At 44.1% G+C, this 12,278-nt stretch overlaps 1 protein-coding gene and 1 pseudogene across 1 annotated transcript; one reads left to right on the forward strand and one right to left on the reverse strand.

The window, feature by feature from the left end:
• Positions 1-5,748, reverse strand: part of LOC124509879 (60S ribosomal protein L12-like) — a 32,926-nt pseudogene extending 27,178 nt beyond the window's left edge.
• Positions 5,749-10,432: 4,684 nt separating this feature from the next.
• On the forward strand, positions 10,433-11,734 carry BECN2 (beclin 2). Its single transcript, XM_047076489.1, has one exon. It carries the CDS (start codon positions 10,433-10,435, stop codon positions 11,732-11,734), a length of 1,302 nt encoding a protein of 433 aa, XP_046932445.1.
• The last annotated feature ends 544 nt before the right edge of the window (positions 11,735-12,278 follow it).

Raw genomic sequence — 12,278 nt, forward strand, 5'->3', positions numbered from 1 at the left:
AACAAGGAATCTATCTAATGATCCAAAATGAAGCAAAACTTACTCTAAATGGAAAAGCAAAGGACTGTCCATACATGCTTCGAAGTGACAAAAATTATACTAGTGCCAGTTGTGGGCATGTTTTCACATTCTGAAAAATCACTGATTCTGCCAAACATGGCAGCCTGAGGCCAAACATCCAAGCATGGGAGAAAATCACCCACAGTCCCACAGAGAGAGAAAGAGAGGGAAGAACCATTGGCTCTGTTGTGATCATGTGACATTCGATGTCACGTACTCCTTGCATTGCAAGACACTGCTTGTTTATCAAGTTAAAATTTATTAGAAATGTTTGCTCCTCTCGGGAAAGACTCACAGAACAAATTACTCACAATCCAAGGTTTTACAGTATTTGAAATCTCTATAGCAGTAAGTCTTCATATATTACTTAGGTGATACAATTAAGCAACATTTTTTTTTTTTTTTAAATCGGGACAGGGGCACATAGGTGGCTCAGTTGGTTAAGTGGTCAACTTTGGCTCAGGTCATGATCTTGCAGTTCATGGGTTCGAGCCCAGCATCAGGCTCTGTGCTGACAGCTCAGAGCCTGGAGCCTGTTTCAGATTCTGTGTCTCCCTCTATCTCTGCCCCTCCCCTGCTCATGTTCTGTCCCTCTCTCTCTCTCAAAGAGAAATAAACAGTAAAAAATTTTTAAAAAGAAAAATTGGGGCAGAATTCAACAGTTAATAGCAAAATGATAGTTACCTTCCAGAGTTGATATGACAGTGCAATCAGTCACTCATGCATTTAGTCACGTCACTGAGTGAGCTCCTGAGGGGCCGGGAACTAGCAAGCCAGGCGGTCCCTAACACGACAAAGCTCTCATCATGTTGGGAAAGACATGATAAACAGCTAAACCACAAGTCACTAGTTGTGGATGGAATTAAGTTTGGTAAAGGTGCTCTAAGGGAGGGTGTCTGGGGAGCCCCACTGTACAGAATGGCCTCCTTGGGAGGTGAAGCCTAAACTGAGGCCCCAAGAGTGATGAGCTGCCCCCTTCCTGGGAAAAGGAAGGAGCAGACTCAGGGGGAGGGCTCAGCATGTTCCAGAGAGAAGAAGAAACTTTCCAGTACTGCATAACTGGGAACAAACGGTCTTCCAGAGCTGGTGAGGTTTTCAGGCTGAATAAATTCCCAGACACCAGAGAAACAGGATGGGCGGGGTTGAATACTGTCAGAGGAGTTTCTTGATAGGCCACACCACCATGTTCAGCTGCCTTCAGGGCCAGTCTGACCCTAAATGCAGTAACTTTGGAAAACATTTCTGGCTAACTGCGTGAAGGCCTGCCGTCCTTTCCTAGCCGGTTTCCAAACTGCCTTTCTATCCCATGTTCCATGTTTTCCACTTTCCTACTTTCCAGTGGTAAGGGATTAATTAGTAAGCCCCGCCATGCGTCTTTATGCTAGAGCATCATTTTTCATCCCAAGGGTTGCAAACACCTGCAAGGATGACTCAGGAGAGGAGAGGAGCCAGGGTTTTCTGGCAGAGGAATGTGGGAGCTGAGAAACAGGGCCACATTGTTTCCACTCTTCCTGACGGTACTGGGGCCGTCTGATTGTATTTCCTCTTGATTCTGATCTGTGTCTCTTCCTGACTGTACTGTGTACTTACACAGGGGTGAAGGAGAGAGAGAAGGGGCTCTCAGCAGTGGCCATTTGCATCCTTAAGGCATCTGAGGCTGCTTTACTGATGCAGAACCCCCATCAGGACATCCATTCCTGGGAGGATCTGGGGCTCTTGTACCCAGGGCTCTGAAGGAATACTCAGTTGGCATTTTCTCGAAGTCCACTTTTCTATTCTAAGTCAATTATTGCTCTATTCATCGAAGACCAGAGTCATCATGTTTTAATGGAAAGCATGGTTTTTGATCAGGTGTCAAATACGCCTGGGCCCAAAGCCCAGCACCTGAGGGATTCTGACCCTCACCTGAGATCCTGTTGCTTGTTTCAGAAACATTAACATGCGGAAATAGATGTAAGGTAATTAACACTCTCTCGATTACTCAGCTTGTGCTGTGATAATAACTGCAAGTTTCAGGGGTTTACAACCCAAGCATACATTGCTCACTCCAAGTCTTGCAGGTTGGCTGGCCTGGGTTCCAGATGCCTTCTCACTTGGGAATGGAGGGGAAAGGAGTAGCTCCTCCATGGGATATGCTGTTCTCACGGTGGAAGACAGGAGCACAGGGGCGGTGGGGGAAACTTGGGCTTGGAACTAGCACACTGTCACTTCAGCCCACAGTCCACAGTCCAAAATAATTCCCATGTGGAGGGAGAGAAAGATGAATATTTGCTTAACAATAATACAATTGCCACACTAAACCAGGAACATGTCAGGTCCTCCAAAGTTGTCAGCCTCCACCCCTCCTCCCATGCCTACAGTAGGATTCAATGAATGCATGGCCGGAATGATAAGCCAGCCCTGTTGCCAGCCCAACTTTGAATGTCAAGCCAGCTGGCCAGTGTCCATTCTGGCCCCACAACCTTGACCTTCATCCTAGTCTTAGTGCCCTGAGCATCCCACCTGCCTCAGCTTCCTCATCCTTTCCAGACCCTCACCTCACTCTACTGTGTCGCATACCACGTAATCCTGTGTCCTGACAGCTGGTGGTGGCCCCCACTTTCTACCTTCTCCATGATCCCAACAGGCCACGGTCCATGTAGTTTCCTGCCATTCCAGGCCATTGTGGGCTCTGATTGCTAGGCCCATTGTGAGTGCGTAGACAAGAATATGACATCAATCACCAACTTTGTCATTGAAAAAGACCGCTGAGCCTAAGGTAGCAAAATAGGTGAAAACATAGTCTGTGGTCATATGGTTATATCACATGGCTATCTTTAAGAATAAGCCTATGTCTTTTAACAAATTCTGGTCCTCAAATTACTTCTCAGTGATATTATTGTGGGGGTTAGGAGAGAGTGTGGGGTAAGCACAAGAATTAGTTGGCAACCTGGCCTAATAAGAGGTGGAAAATGTATAATAAGTGAGGTTGTGAGGACTTTGAATATCACTTTTTCCAAGTCCCTTATTTTATAAATAAGAAAACTGAGAGAGGTACAGAGAAGAACTTTCTATAGTAAATTATGAAAAGAAACCAAGCCCCTTGAGTCCTGGGCCAAATCTCTTCCCACTGCATCAGAACAAAATGGAAAAAATCTTTAGGCCATCAAATGTCCTGAACCCCAGAATAGGCTATAAGAGGGAGGCTATGTTAATTTAGTCTTCGATTGAGAAGATGTTAAATGGGGCCAATGGCATGGACAAAGGCATCAGAAGCAGTAGGCGTTGTCCAGGGGTGGGGAGACTTTGGGCTTCAGCCGGTTTGGCCTTAGGTATAAAATACAATCCTGCCTGGGAGCATTCAGGATCTTGAAGGGACTGTTTCAAGACATCAAGACTTTGGCTGCTTTCTGAGGACTTTCCTTTCCTTGCTAGTGCTTATGAGGACGATAAAAACAAAGGTCTGAGCCTAGATATTGATGGTGGTGCTTTCCTTGTTCATATAGCAAAAGTCTTGGGGAATGAGTGATCTTCACAGTCTTCTGAGGGAATGACATGTCATCATCAGGAATTTCTAAAGGCATTCCTTGTGACAACGGAGAGTAATTCAGTACATGTGATAAATTGCTACTCCTAGATTTTCAGTCTAATTATCAAATCATTATGATTAGCAGGAAGTTCTCTGAAAAGAAAATTACCTGTATATTTTAGTAGAATGAGCTGTCCCCTGGAGGGAATTATTTCAGTCAGAGTCATGGTGTCTAGAAGCCCTTCCATAGGAATGAAAACAAAAAGAAAGAAGAAAACAAGGAGCAAAATGGATGAATGGGTGCTAAGGATACAAGATAGATTTCAACAATATTGTCAAGAGACATTTAGTGCATTGGAAGGGCAGATATGGCACACGTCAACCACCAAGACCAATGGATGCATGTGCCAGTGCATAGGTGAGAAGTTTCAGTACCCACAGGCGGATTGACTTGGAACGTTCTGCCCTTCAACTGGCATTGACTGCCAACATTTTAATATCGATTATAAAGAGTTAATGTTCTGTAATGCCCAGTAGCCAGAAGTCTATTTGTAGAAATTCTGTGAATCTTTTTGCAAAGAATATTTGTTTTATGCAAACACGTTAGCTCTGCATAAATCTATATTTTATTTTTCTGGCATGGCGTTAGATGGGGATTAGTGGGGAGTGGCAGGAGGGGGGAGCTCCAGTCTCTCAGGCGGAGCACTTCCATGCATTAGTAATGCATGCAGAATCTAGCAACAGTTTACTGAACATTTACGTGACACTACATGCTGTGAAGAGCACAGAAGGAGTATGGTGTAGATGCCTTTGCCCACAACAGCTATTGTGAGCAATGGCTCATTGCTAGCGTTGCATCCGTTTCACAGAATTTAACTAAGCAGACTGTGAAGTTAAGTGGCTTCCTAAATCAGCATCTGACCTGGGACAGAAAGCCAGAGCCTTGGCTCTTTTGATGGTTTGAATCTTAAAAACTATCCCCACTGCAGCTTATTGTGATTAACTTCTGTGGAGTCTCACCAGCAAGGAGGATGTTGGCTAGTCTGACGCAAAGCAAAATGAATTAAAGCTTAAAATTTCTTTTAGAAATTTCTTATGTGAACCAAAAATCTGGGCTCCCCTGTAACGATGAGCATTGCCTTCCCATCCTGTGTGAGTCACTTCTGGGCCCGCAGGTGTCTGGCCTCTGCAGCCACAAGAGTCCTTCCTCAGACGCTTACATCGCCACACTGGTGTTTGTGAGGCCACAAAGTATGTGGAGGTTTACAAAGGAGACAGGGGACATCTGAGGCCCATAAGCCAGTGCAACCTTGAGGTTTTTAAACCATGGTAAGACACATCACACAAAATTTTTTCGCTTTAATCATAGCAAACAGAGGCATATTTGCTTAGCATTTTTGAGCTGTGGCTATTTTTTTCTAGTTAATATGGGTCTTGCTCTTTGAGCCCATCTGAGAGTCCTGGGGCATTTTAAATCTCCAGGAAAGTTTCTAATAGCTATCTTATCACCCCAGGGACACTGCAGAGAGATAGAGAGAGGCTTTAGAGAGGTCCTTTGATTTCTTTTTCATTTTTATTTATTTAGTTAGTCCTTATTTAGTTAGTTAGTTAGTCCTTTGTATTTCTCACCTGGCTGAGCATTCCACTGCATCACTATTGATGTTATGAGGGTGGCAGCCATCAACATTGCAGCCCACAGACTGGGCGGTTCCGAAAATCTCTTTAATGGTTCCAGAGAGTTCTCTGGATCAGTGCCACATCTGTTGGGCAATGTTGATGATCTCATCAAAAGTGATATTTCTACTGTGCTTAATGTTTTTCCGCTTCTTTCTGTCTCTTGGAGGTTCCTTGAGGGCTTCGATAATCAGGGCAGAGACAGAAGGTGCCATTTCTATCTGGGCCTGTCTGTTCTGAATGGTCAGTTTCACTGTAATCCTCACACCCTTTCAATCGCCTGTTACCTTGGCGATGTCATCACCAACATTTTTTGGAGACAGAGCCTGCAGGCTGATTTTTGGGGCCAGGGCAGACGTGACACCGACTTCACCACCGGTGCACCTCAGGTATATGACTTTGCCCTCATTGGGGTCGAACTTAGGCAGCATGGTGGAGGTAGTTGGTGTTGGATGAACCTGGATTAGGGACAACCAAAGACAGTTGCAGCATGGCCTCCTCTGAGCCGAAAGTCAAAAGCTGTTTTTTTAAGCTTATTTATTAATTTTGAGACAGAGAGAGAGAGAGCATGAGCAGGGGAGGGGCAGAGAGAGAGAGAATCCCAAGCAGGGCTCTTAACCTCCTGAGCCACCCAGGTACCCCATCTAAGAGAATTTAGAGGACCTGTTCCAGGAAGGGAGCTATCACCATAGATAACTATAGTATAATATGAACGAGAAGAAGCAGATAGGGACAAATTTTCTTTTTACATTTTTTAAAATGTTAATTTATTTTTTGAGAGAGAAAGACAGAGCATGAGTGGGAGAGGGGCAGAGAGAGGGAAACACAGAATCTGAAGCAGGACCAGGCTCTGAGATGTCAGCACAGAGCCCCCACACGGGGCTCAAAATCACGAACTGTGAGATTATAACCTGAGCTGAAGCTGGTCGCTTAACAGACTGAGCCATCCAAGCACCCTACACAGGGAAGAATTTTTAACAAGGTCTATTTGTTAAAATTCCTCTCTGTGTTCCATTGTTTCTGAATAGTCTAGCAAACACTTGTTTACCAAACATTTACCCTTTTTCATCTTCCTGTGCATTGTTTTCCTTCCCTTAAAAATCCCAGATCCCAAACCCCTTTTCCTTAGTTCAGGATGACTTATACACCTCATTTTTGCCTATCTTTGGAATTTAATGTTTCTGTGGATTCCCCATATGTACGAAATTAAATGTTACTGTCTCATGTCAATTTTTTAATTCATTTTTTAAAATCTTTATTTATTTTTAAGAGAGAGATAGAATGCAAGCAGGGGAGGAACAGAGAAAAAGGGAGGCACAGAATCTGAAGCAGACTCCAGGCTCTGAACTGTCAGCACAGAGCCCAATGCAGGGCCTGAACCCACAAACCATGAGAGCATGACCTGAGTTGAGGTCGAATGCTTAGCCAACTAAGCCACCTGGGTGCCCCTGTCTTATCTCAATTTAATTCTTAGGCATACTAGAAGAACCTTGAAGGGCAGATAAAGTTTTTCCTCCCCACATGTGCAACCATCACCACCATTCATCTCCAGAACTTCCCAGATTAAAACTCTGTACCCATTAAACACTAACACTAGAATATTCTGACACTAACTAGCATTCTGCTCCCAATTCCAGTGTGTGGGTATTTTCCTCACATCAAACAATTCTGACATCAAATGATTCCCTTGACCCCTCCTCAGATTTTATTAATTTCCTAGAAGAGCTCACAGAACTCAGGAAAACATTTACCTACTAGATTACCAGTTTATTATAAAAGAATATAACTCAGGAACAGCCAGATGAAAGAGATGCATATAGCCATGTATGTGGGAAGCATGTGAGCCTTTCATGCCCTCTCCAGGCTCACCACTCTCCCCAAATTGCCACGTGTTCACCAACCCAGAACTTCCCTGAACCCACTCCTTTTTGTGTTTTCATGGAGGCTTCATTACATAAGCACAGGTGATTAAATCAATGGCCATTGGTGATCCATTTAACCTCCAGCCTCACACCCCTCTGGAGGTCAGGGGAATGGAACTAAATGTTCCAACCCTCCAATCACATGGTTGGTTCTCCTAACAACAGGCCCCATCCTTAGGTGCTTTCTGATAGTCACTTCATTAACATAACAAACGGCACCTTGATTGTTTTCATTGCTTAAGACACTCCAAGGGTTTAGGAGCTCTGTGGCATGAACAGAGAAGATCATGTATATATTTCTTATGTAAAGTATAACATCACAGTGATTTATAGAGAGAACCCTTCTTCCCTCAGCCCCTGGCAACCACCGTTCTGCTTTCTGTCTCTATGAATTGTATTTGATTACTCTAGGTACTTCATTTAAATGGAATCATATAATATTTGTCCTTTTGTGATTGGCTTATTTCATTTAGCATAATGTCTTCAAGTTTGATCCAGGTTGTTGCATGAGTCAAAATTTCCTCCCTTTTTAAGGCCATACTTCATTGTATGTATATATCACATTTTGTTTAGCCATTTATTCACCAATGGGCATGTGGGTTGCTTCTACCTTTTGACTATGGTGAATGAGGCTTCTATGACCATGGGTGTACAAAGCCTTGAATTTTTAAAGGAGATTTTTATTCACACTTTGCAAGCTTCAGAAAAATTTAGTTGTCTATCTCAAAGACAGATTTTTATTTTTTAAAATTCAGATCTCTTGAGTGGCTCAGTGGGTTAAGCATCTATCTCTTGATTTTGGTTCAGGTCACGATCTCACAGTTCATGGTTCATGAGTTTGAGCTCCCTCCTATTGGGCTCTGTGCTAACAGCATGGAGACTGCTTGGGATCTCTCTCTGCCCCTCTACTACTTTATTTCTCTCTCTCAAAATAAATAAATAAAAAAATTCAGAATCTCTTGGTGGGACAAGGCTCAGCAGGGTGGAAAAGGAAGATCAGAGATCCAGGAGAATCAGAGACAACAATCCTCTGGAATCCAAATAAGTACTTTGTTTTCCTCTTTCCACAAGGAAAGGATAGCAATCACTTCGAATGTTAAACAATGAGTCCCAATTTGGAAGAGAACAGAAAAGATGTTTTGAGATGTGCTATTTAAGAATACACTGCTAATCTTAGCAAGAACGATTTTATTCCGTTAATTATGGAGACAGATGCCAGATTGCAAAGGTTGAAAGAGGTCTGATGAGCATATGGAAACAGTGAGGGGTAGTTAACTTCTCTTTTGAGAAGTTCAAGCTTCACAAGGAGAAGGAGAAAGCCAGACTATGGCCACATAGGAGACTGGTGATGAGAGGAAACTAATGTCAGTTTGAGGTTCTAAACATCATCTTGTTTAATCATCAAAGCAATTCTCTTAGGATGGCTTCTGTTTAATTCATTTTCAGATGAAAACTCTGAGCACAAAGACGTTTAAGCAACTTGTTAAGTTAAGCAAAATTAGAACCCAAGACCGACTCCAGAATACTGCGTCACATGCCAGGAGGTTGTTTGTTTCAGGATGTATAGTGGAAAGATGACTATAGATCATGGGGAGCAAGTCCTCTGTTGTGTCTATTTCATGCACACCCTTCGACTACCTCTTGTGTTTACTCCTCTGGTCTGATATCCTGACTGCTATCCTCCTTCAACCTCTGAGAACAGAAACACATCAGCTCTCCCACCTTTTTGCTGTGTCTCCCTCCCACGCCCACCCTTCCTTACCAGTATGCGTTGAAGTCAACCTTCCTAACCACTTCCCTGCTGGCACCTTCTCTCCTGCCTCCCTGGTTTAGTCTTGCTTGCTTGACAACACCCATTCAGGTGAGGGACTGACATGTATACCTGATATGTACACATGACAGCCAGTCTCATGTGGACCTTTACAGATGAAGAGCAATCACACCACTTCTCTCCTCTATTCAATCTCCTACTCACTGAGGTAACTCTCACACACATCTCTTCCCCATCTTCACTTTTTGCTGAAGAACTTGCTTCTTATTCCACTGAGATTAAATTTAGCAACACAGATAACATTTGTGACCTTGTTATGAGGACTTTCTATAGAGCGCTGAAATTAAAGTTGAATTATGGTGGCTTTAAGAGAGAACAGAAGAAGAACTGGAGACAATAGGTACAGACAAGTCTTTCCTAGAGGTTTATGACAAAGCCCAAGAAAAGGAACAAAGTTTGGACAGGGAAGAGGGGACAAGGCAATTTATCTCAGTGCTGATGATACAGTAGTACATAAAACCCCTGTTCCCAATCCTTAGAATCCTCTTCACTCTTGGGCTTCTCAAGCCCTCCCAAAGGAGACCCCAGAATGAGGACATAAGAATTGGAGGGAAGGTCTCCAGAAATCAGGGATTTCCTTCCTAGCTGAAAATGACACTCCAGTTCCATTCATTCCTTCACTAAAGGAAAGCTCCAACAGACTGATTCTGGATTATCCAGGAGGCATCATTCAGTTGTTAGATAAACCACAGTCTGAAACAATCTCTATTCCCCTTCAGCTATGTTTCCTTAGCTTGTCTCTCTGGGCTGAATCGAACCCAAAGCCAGGTATGGCTTGAATTTGGTTTTGTTGGGTGGGTAATTAAAATGAAGTTCAGCCATGAGCAATGAATATGCTTTGCCATTCTACTCCCAAGGATGAATCAGGACTCAGAATTGACCATGACATTGGAAGCAATTCCAAACTTATTCTGCTGTTCCCCAACTCTTTGGGGAGAGGTATCAGGGTGAGGAAAGGCATAATTTGTGTAGTAGATCCTTTGCAATCATTACTCCAGGCATCATGGAGAAGCCATGGGTAAAGGTAGCAGGAAATTGGGAGAGAAGCTGGGAAAATGGGCAGAGGCCCTGGTGTCAGGTTAAGGTGATGGGATTTTATTTTAAGGTAAGACAAGAACATTAAACCATTTTAAGGAGGGAAGGGCCACGATCAGGACTTAGTTTAGAAGTACTCTTAAGATATGCCTTGGAAATGTTAAAAGACAAAGTGAGATGATCAGATTTGCCTTCTAGAAAGAATTACTTGTCTAAAAGGAGCTAAAGGAACCCTAGAGTATCTAAGGAGGGCACCAAAATAAGGTGTTAAGAAGAGCAACAAGATGAGATATGCATTTTGAAGGAATTACTCCTCTAAAGAAGTTTAAAAAGGTATAAATGGACAAGTAAGTGGGGAGCCAGAGGAAACTTAGAATCCAAGTAAGAGCCAAGGCCTCCACCATGTTCCCCATCCGCTTCATTTGCCAGTGCTGCAAGCAGCCACTAAAGCTGAATCAGTCCATGGAGACCTCAGGTCTTGAGACCACCCAAGAACCTCCAGCTTCCACACTCTCAGCTCAGTGGGAGCCAGGAGAAACCCTGGAAAGAGGCCCTGCCTCCAAGGCAGAGACAGATACTGAGAAGCTGCAGGATAGTACCTCCTGCTCCACCCTCCCTGGAGATGATGGCAAGATGTCCAGGGACAGTTCTAGCAACTTCATCTTACTTGGAGAGTTTGCCCCTACAAGTATGCTCAGTAACGCCCAGAAGACTGCTGGGGACATTTTTGACATCCTGACTGGTGAAAGAGATGTGGACCACGCCCTGTGTGAGGACTGCACTGACAAACTTTTAGAGGAGCTGGACACCCAACTCATTCTCACAGAAACAGAGAACCAGAACTACAAACATTGGAGGAAGAGAATACATGACGGGGAGCTGGAGACACTGCAGGAGGAGCTGGAGGGCCTGGAGCTGGAGGAAGCAAGGCTGGCTCAAGAGCTGGAGGAGGTGGAGAAGAACCAAAAAAGAGTAGCAGAGGATCTTGAGGCTGCCAGAGCAGAGACTCAAGTGCTGGACCAGCAGGATGAACAGCACTGGAGGGACTACAGTAACTTACAATGGCAGCAACTGGAACTGCAGGATGAGCTGACCAGCAGGAGAAACCTGCTGGTACATGCCCAGATCCAGTGGGACTGGCTGAAGAAGACCAATGTCTTCAGTGCCACCTTTGAGATCAGGGATGATGGCCCTGTGGGCATCATCAATGGCTTCAGATTGGGCTGCCTCCCCACTGTCCCCGTGAGCTGGAATGAGATCAACATGGCCTGGGGACAGACAGCCTTGCTACTGCATGCCCTGTCCAACAAGATTGGGCTGGAGTTTCAGAGGTATCAACTCTTCCCCTGTGGAAACCGGTCCTATCTGAAGTCTTTAACAGATGACGCCATTGAGCTGCCATTGTTCTGCATCACGGGGCAGATTACTTGCTTGGATATCAAATTTGACCTCGCAATGATGGCTTTTTTGGACTGCATGCAGCAGTTCAAGGAAGAGGCTGAGAAAGGCAAGTGGGGTCTCTGCCTGCCCTGCAAGATTCAAGTGGAAAATGGCCTGATGGAAGACTCTGGAAGCACTGGTGAGTTCTATTCCATCAGAACCCGCCTGAACACGGAGGAGCAGTGGACAAAGGCACTCAAGCTCATGCTTATAAATTTTAAGTGTAGTCTTGCTTGGCTGTCTTTAAAATATTGTCAAAAATAACTTTCTATGAGGGAGAGGGAGATTTTTTTTTGCTTTAAACTATTTGTGACCATATCACAATTGTAAAATTGGAAGAGATAACATGCTTATAACTTTAAAAAGTTAATGGCAACAGGGGCACCTGGGTGGCTCAGTTGGTTGGGTGGCCACCTACAGCTCAGGTCATGATCTTGCGGTCTGTGGGCTCTGGCTGGCCACTCGGAGCCTGGATCCTGCTTCCAATTCTGTGTGTATGTCTTCTCTCTCTGTCCCTCCCCAGCTTTCACTCTGTCTCTCAATAAATTAACATTTAAAAAAAGGGATCAAGAGATGCAGAGGGAAAGCACTGGGGTGGGGCTGGAGGAAGGTGGGGGGGAGGAGAAGGAGAAAGCTGGAATCTTCATAAAGTGTCTGGGTCACTAATGTATGTAGCAGGACTTTATGGGGAGGGTGAATATTCAAAGATTAAGTTTTTGCTGCGATATATAGTGTAAACCCCTCCTTCGTCCCTGAGAAACTTTCAATAAACTTCTATACATTCTTCAATGATTTAAAGTGAGAAGTG

The sequence above is a fragment of the Lynx rufus genome, unplaced genomic scaffold (assembly GCF_022079265.1).
Source record: "Lynx rufus isolate CCGP_SWC_20201006 ecotype Redwood Valley unplaced genomic scaffold, mLynRuf1.p SCAF_15, whole genome shotgun sequence".
Lineage (NCBI taxonomy): Eukaryota > Metazoa > Chordata > Mammalia > Carnivora > Felidae > Lynx > Lynx rufus.